A 7,760-nucleotide genomic window follows, 5' to 3' on the forward strand; every position below is an offset into this window, starting at 1 on the left:
GCTCTGTTCACACTGCAGTTACTTACCTATTGTGTAAGTATATATTATCTTTGTGTGTCGGCCTATACAAGCTTAAAATATTAATTAAACAGACTAACAGCCATAGACGTATCCAGGGAATTTGCGTTTTAGTGTGAGGTTAGCCTGTGACAGTGGTTAGGGGATAGAGCAAGTGGGCGAGTGCTGAGCAGGGATGGGGGCACTGGAAGAGGGCAGCATCACAGCGGCGGAGGGGTATTTATCCCACCCTGCATGAACTAAAATCGCCCTGTGTCTTTTTGTAAGCTGAAACCTATAGTAAACGTTTCATCACTGATATGACCAGTCGAAAATTTGCAATAAGATCCTGAATAAAATTCAACCTCTTCCCCCGTGACGGAAATCTTTTTTTATTGAAAAGAGCAAGGAGAAAGTCTGTGAACTAGACGAGAAAAAAATTTTAAGAATTTGCACGGATCACGTGGAATAGCCCAGCTTTTCACCCCCAATCGTCACGACCAGAGGATCTTTGTTCCAAACACTCGGTTCTTTCTATCAATCCTCTCATATATTCATATTATCACTTCTTATGCATTTACATTTTGACATTGTAAAAAAGAAATAAAAACAAAATTGAATGTTAATCCATTTTCAGTTCTATCCATCTATAGCTGAAATAAATAAGTTTTTGGTAGAATTAGTCAAGTATAATTACAAATTCACTGTATACTTCAGTTTCATATTTCTAGCCTGAAGTAAAGTATGAATAATTCTTATCATTTTTGAAAAATAACATGAATGAGTTACATTATAATTATACATTTAGTAATAGTAAGTAATAAGAAGAATATATTTAATTTAATTATCAACACGTCATTATCTATGTTATTGTTTAAAAATCTAATTTAAATTTACAGGATTGAATCTCTATTGATGAATTTAGTTTGTTTACAAAATGATTTATTCTTCTATTTTATCGTTGCCATCACGGTTACCCATAAGACCAGTGCAAAAATGTTCACTAACGCTCAGCCAAATCCCATGGAATGACATCCACTATCATCGAACTCAGCGTCCATCATATGTAGATGTAAAGCTTTATGCGTAATTTCAAAGCTATATGCTAGTTTGTTTACGAGATATGCAAACAGACAGACAGATGGAATTAAAATTGTTTGCTGACGCTCAGCCAATATATAAAAGGTAGCTGTATTGATGAAGAATGTCATAATAATATTATTAGTCATGTTTTATTTAATGTACTAGCTATTTCATTAACAATAAAATTTGAGTTATTGTGTTTTACTAGCTATTTTTATATCTAGTAAGCATCTCTAATCAGCTGTTCCAAATATAAATCATATGGTGACCTTGACGCTGTGGTTGTTGGCGCTGCACCAGACAGAAGTCAGTAGTGATGGAAATTACGGTTACTTTGACGTAATAGGTTCCAACGTTACGTGACGGAGCCGTAATAGGTTCCAGTAGCCTATTATTTTTGTCACCTATTACGGGACAGCTCCGGCTCCGCCTGGCGCTGTGGCTCCGCTCGCGCTCGGCCGGTCTGTCACTGTCACCATATTATTTAATGGTGACAGTTACGTTACAGCCGTAGCTCTCGTAACTTCAGCAAACACCCGTCACCGCAAACACTGATAATTCAACTTAATTTTTGAAATTACAGGTTAGAGTTGCAATACTAAAACATATTATTATTCGTAATTCTAAATTGCTTATGAACTAGTGTGTCATTTAAAATTTACTTAAGTTAAGTTACTATTAAGTCTTAAACCAGGGCTATAAAGTTGATAAGCCAATACCTTTTAGAATGTAATTTATGAGATACAACGTATTGAAAAAATATACAAAGTATATTACAACTACAATATGCAAGTAAAAATATACAACTAAAAAAACTTGTACTAAAAATATGTCGGCATTATAAAACAACAGCTCTTAACACAGTTTGCCTGACATATAATAAGAAAACTAAACTAAGAACAACTAAAAAAACTTATTGCACTAAATATCTGTTAGCATTTAAAAACAACAGTTGTTCACATCGTTTCCCTGATAATCTGGTACGTCGTTCTGTAATTATGTATCCTGCTTTTGAGAATAATCTCTCACAGGGGACCGATGTTGCCACTGCACAAAAATGTTTTTTTACAACTTGTGACAACAGAGGGTAAAAAACTTCATTTTGTTTCCACCACAGTAGTGGGTTTTCTGAGCGTCCGATGCATTCCTCGTCTAAATAACGGTTCATTTCAACAATTGCAGCAGATGTCTTTGAACCTGAAAATACAATGAATTATTGTAAGTGGATAATAAAGTGTTTTAACACGTAATTGAATATGACAGCAGATGCCTTTAACCCTGAAAATACAATTATTTTAAGTGGATAATAAAGTGTTTTTTAAACCCAATTTAATATGGTTTACAGATTAATATATTTTAACGTACCTGACGGTTTCTTGGATGCTATCATCTTATCAAGGTCTGCCCAGATAGAAAACTTTGCCTGTTTTGTAAGAGGCTGATTTCCATCGTCTTTTTCCTGACTTCCACTGACAGACGTCACAGAAGTGCTTGTCTTCTTGCTCCATATGGCTGACATGAGCTCAGTGCAGTAGGTTTTTATGGATCCAGCTGATTTTTCATCTGAAAATACTGCAAGCTTGAAACGTGGATCTAACAACGTCGCCAAAGCTATAGTCTTGCTGTTTTCAATGTTAGAAAATCTGGTTTTTAGTCCTTTGAGCAATTCATCAACTACACGTTTGGAGACTTCGCTTAGGGTTTCTTTTCTCATTTTATTGCAGACAGAAACTAGTCCATTGATAAATCCAATCACTTGGCTAGCTGTAAGGTAATTTTCCCCAGAGATATTTCTGGTTACTTCTTCAAATGGTTCCAGAACCATTACCAATTCGGAGCAAGTCTTCCATTCATCTTCGGTGAGCACTGGAATTTCTTTATTGATTAAAGCCACTGTCGTTTTAACAGCATCCTTCAACTCTGAAATTCTTTGCAACATATAAAATGTTGAGTTCCATCTTGTAGCTACTTGTAGAACTAGTTTTTTGGGTTCCAGTCCCAAATTTTTCTGTACTTCCCTTAGCTTCTCTGTAGCACTAGTGCTTCTTTTAAAATGAGAAACTATAGCTTTTATGCGATCTGTTAAGCTCTGACAAACCTTCAATGCATCCTGCAAAATTAAATTAATTGTATGGGCGAAACATCCGAAGTGTTTTAGTTTTAGTTCATTAGTTATAGCCCCTACAATATTACTGGCATTGTCAGAGACAATGATCATGATTTTGCCTTCAAGGTGAAATTTTTTTACAATTTTGTCTATTTCTACCGCCAAGTTTACACTTGTATGAGAAGATCTGATGACAGAACACTCAAGTAAAATTGATTTTAATTCAAAATCGTTAGAAATGTGGTGGGAAGTTAGAGCCATATAACTCTCTGTGTTTGAAGAGGTCCAAGTGTCAGTTGTCAAAGTAACATTTGATACTGTTAGCATTTCTTGTCGAACAGCATTCAAACACATCTCATATTCTGCTGGTATCATAGAAGATGAAATGGTTTTTCTGTTTGGCAGAACATAGTTTGGATTTAGACCATTGACGAACTTTTTAAAACCTTCGTCCTCTACTACTGAAAAGGGTTGGTAATCTTGAACAAACACATTTAAGAGGAGCTTGTCTAGTTTCTTCTTTTGGGTTTCACTAATTTTTTTCGGCTGAGGTATGAAGGACCTAATGCTTGGTTGGTTATTTGGTACAATATTACACATTGAACTATTAGTGGCAATGTTGTCAGAATTTACATTCTGCATGGCAATGTTGGTGTTCGATGTAGTCCTGTTTAAAGTAGAGGCCAAAGAAGGAACAGCAAGGGGTTCAACCACATTTGATACCGGTAAGTGTTTCCCTCCTGGCGGTGGCAAAGCAACAGTGGTATGTTTTCTTTCTAAATGCTTTCTAAGGTTAGAAACTGTAGTTTTAAAACTTGCCAATTGACCACATAAATCGCACCTAGCAATTTTACTTACGGGATCCGTAGTTGTGAAGTAAGACCACAAATAACTAGTCTTCTGTTTTCTGTTCATTTTGTTTCACACACCAGTCACACAAAATTAAAGATATTAACTACAAAAACTGAGTGAAACTATTAAACACAATTTTATTAATGTATAAAACTAGTGGAAAAAGTCCAAAACACTACTATTAAACTATTAATACGGTTAGAACTGTCAATAACCAACTTGAAATGCACAAACACGATAGTAGCCCTCAGAGTCAGAACGCAAGTGCATTGAAGTTTTCGTGTCATAACACGACACGAATGGTCTGTGAATCACGTGTGAATGACGTGACAAAACTCAAATATAGTGACAGCGGTAACGTAACGAATCCAGTGTCAGTGACACACCGTTCGTTCCGTATTACTCGTAGTTTTTGTAATAGGGTGATGGGTAGAAGTGACAGATCCAGACTGTTTCTCAGATAGCCGTTTACTAAGTAACTGTTATGTTTACGTGACAAAAATAATAGGGTGTTTGTTGTAACCTATTACAACGGTGACGGCTACTACGTGGTAATAGTGTTATTAAATCCTATTACGTTCTGTAACGACCATCACTAGAAGTCAGAAGTACAGAAGAAGCTGATCCACGCCTACCCCAGTCGAGATAACATGTAAGTTATAATACTTTTAATTTATAATCTATCTATAATGTTGTAAGTAAAGAGCAATTGCAAATGTTATTACAGTCAGTGATTTAATCATAGAAGCTGTGACCTTATTGTCAGCTTATCCTTAGCCAAAGTTAGTAGTAGTTTTTCTACTATCTGCAGCATATATTTTGTGGAATTATTTTATAATGGTGGTGTAATCAATAAAATTGTGTACTGCATGTAAATTTTAGAAAAATAGAGGGTTGTTAAGTGAAATAGAGTAATTTATGGTATCCAATACTTCTATTAGTACTATTTGAAAGCCAAAACACTGCTAAACAGTTTGTTTATTCTTAATACAAAAACATTGTTTACATTTAATTTGTTGTCCAATCTCATCAATTCTATATAAAGTAGTTATGAAAGTCTAAAGTTAAATCTTAGTTTTAAATTTGTGTGAATATATTGAAAACGTTTTACAAGAGACTAACAGCATGATATAAAAATTTAACTCATTGAAAAATATCAAAATTGAAACATATAATTTTAGGTAAGGTTTCTATACAAAATCAGCCTATTGCAACTGTCCCTACAATAGCAATTAATGAAACCTCTGCATAAATTAACCGAATATGGCTCTATAACCCAAAACCACCTGACTTCAAAAGTTTTATATATATATATATATATATATATATATATATATATATATATATATATATATATATCTTGTGTGCGTGTCACTGAACTTCCTCCTAAATGGCTGGGCCGGTTTTAATGAAATCTTTTGTTTGTCTTTAGGTGGATTCGATAATGGTTTAGATTTACAAATTTAATCAGTTACAAGTTAAATCTAGAAGATAAAATTGTTCAAAGCTCCCACACATTATAAACTGCAATTACGAGACAGTTATGTATATTTAATAGCCAAACACTATTTGAAGGCGCTAAGTTATGATGTATAATATTTATCTTTAAATAAATTTCTTGTTCAACTTAAAGGTTGAATGTTCGACCACTTTATAATAAAGTACATGTACGTGTAGCATGCGTATTTTCTTTATTTTATTACGGTTGCCATGACACCTCAGCCTACCAAAAATTTAAAATCATGAGCAAAATTTATAAATATAAGCAGTAATGACCATCATGCAGTAATTTCCGTTATTTATTAAACGTTACACTTGAATTATTATGTGTTTGTAAAATTAACTTGATTTTTTGTCATATCTTACATAATAGAGCTGTTGTAACAGATGATTTTATTTTTGTTACAATTACTCAAAACTGTATCTAGAAACCCTAATCCTAATAATATTATAAATGCAAAAGTGTCTTTGTTTGTTTTGTTTTCATGCCTAAACTATACATCTATACTATCTTAGGGTCTCTAGGATAATATATATAGGTCTATTCTTATTTGGAAATTCCCAACTTGGTGTCTAAAGTTGTGAAATATTAAGTAAAAGAGCATTTCTAATGTAATCAACAGTTTTGTGTAAACGTTGTTTATTATTTTCAATTTGTTTACATTTATAGTGAGTACAAATATGTTTAATGCCGTTTTAGATTTTAGCAATTAGGTAGGTACTAGTCTATCATAAAAAATGCCTCAAAACACAAGATTGTCAGAATTTGACACTGAGGACTCCCTTTGAAGCAGTCGACAAGAACTATAGATGAAAGTTCGCTGGACTGTGCTTTTGAACTAATGTAACCAATTCCTCTAAATGTTGTAAACTATTAACAATATTTTTCAGTATATAAAGAAACAAACGCGTATTGTCATTGTTAATGTACGTTTAGTATTTTTATCAAATATTAGGTATGAAATCTAAAAGACAATGTTATTATCTAACAAAGTAAATTCGAATGGCCATAAATATTAACTTTTTGACTATTTTCTTGATCGTGGCAACAAGGCAAACTCAACATTGGCGTCGGAAATATAATTCACTTGAACCATTTGTGGTGTATGACCAACTAGCAGTGGTCATACATATGCAACACCCACTAAATTGCGTGCAAAGAAGTGGGTAACTGCTAGCTGTGTAGATATAAGAGACAATTAAATGTAAACCTTTACTTTACATTTAAATACTGTTGGCAAACCTAAATTAGTTGTTTTTTTTCACATAAGTAGGGTTCTTAGAGCAGAATATGTATGTATATATTTTTTTTCTTCTTATTGCTCATAGAAGAGGCAAAATCAGCAATGGAACTAAATTACAAACTTCAAAGTAAAATACTATGACCATAAATATACACTTTTAATTTATTTTCTTGGTTTTGGGAAGAAGGCAAACAACATTAGCTTTGGAAATATAATTCACTTGAACCAGAAGTGCCCATACAGTTGCAAAACCTATGAAATTGTGTGCGAAGCCACGGGATCTGCTAGTATTTATGTATGTATTTATTAGGAAAATAGGTACTTAAGATAGTACTCTTTCAAACCTTTTTACTGTTGGTGTATGTTTCAGCAATCTTATTATGGTTACAGTAACATTATAACCTCACAATAAACTATAAGCAAATAAAAATCATAAAACATATTTTGATAATATGTAATGAACTATAGATCTTTATTGGTAGAGTGTACTTTCAGGATAACTTTCATAATTTTGATATTTGTTCAAATATTGGATTTTTTGTACTGAGTTGCATTGCATTTCAATATATATTACATGAATCTCTATTATAATTTAAATAAATGTGTTGTTCTTTCAAATATAATTGTTCTCCCTTTTTTCTGAAATTCAATATTTGTACGTTTTCTTATATACTTTTATAACAGTGGCCTGTTTCTAAGAGATATTCTGCAAAATTATATTTCATCCTGGTTGTGTTTGTAAACTCTTTTACTCCTTATATAGGAGGTTGTAAAGTTATGGTTGTGTCTCATTTTAAAAATATGGTTAGTATTTATCCAACCCTTTTTTTAGTTTTTATTGTGAAATGTATACATTTTTTATATTTAAATGGTGAAGTACAAACAAGTTTGAGATTTTATTTTTGAATAAACCATTAAAATATTAAAAACTGGTTGTAACTTTAAAATGAGACATTTTCTTTAATTTTACGCCTAAA

At 32.7% G+C, this 7,760-nt stretch overlaps 1 protein-coding gene across 1 annotated transcript; it reads right to left on the bottom strand.

Annotated features, from left to right (window-relative positions):
• Nucleotides 1-1,429: 1,429 nt before the first annotated feature.
• LOC124367286 (zinc finger BED domain-containing protein 4-like) lies at nucleotides 1,430-3,717 on the bottom strand. The gene is made up of 2 exons (XM_046824001.1): nucleotides 2,446-3,717; nucleotides 1,430-2,277 (listed from the first exon to the last, which is right to left on the bottom strand). Exons 1-2 carry the CDS (start codon nucleotides 3,560-3,562, stop codon nucleotides 1,994-1,996), a joined length of 1,401 nt encoding a protein of 466 aa, XP_046679957.1. The 5' UTR covers nucleotides 3,563-3,717; the 3' UTR covers nucleotides 1,430-1,993.
• Nucleotides 3,718-7,760: the final 4,043 nt, after the last annotated feature.

This window comes from Homalodisca vitripennis, chromosome 8 (genome assembly GCF_021130785.1).
Source record: "Homalodisca vitripennis isolate AUS2020 chromosome 8, UT_GWSS_2.1, whole genome shotgun sequence".
Taxonomy (NCBI): Eukaryota; Metazoa; Arthropoda; class Insecta; order Hemiptera; family Cicadellidae; genus Homalodisca; species Homalodisca vitripennis.

What these genes read in the sequence shown, in the direction of transcription:
- LOC124367286 (XM_046824001.1), bottom strand. Translation starts at nt 3,562, where the DNA reads ATGATACCAGCAGAATATGAGATGTGTTTGAATGCTGTTCGACAAGAA. An exon ending in AGCATCCAAGAAACCGTCAG is followed by an intron (nt 2,278 to 2,445) that starts GTACGTTAAAAT and finishes TTGTATTTTCAG; the next exon opens with GTTCAAAGACATCTGCTGCA.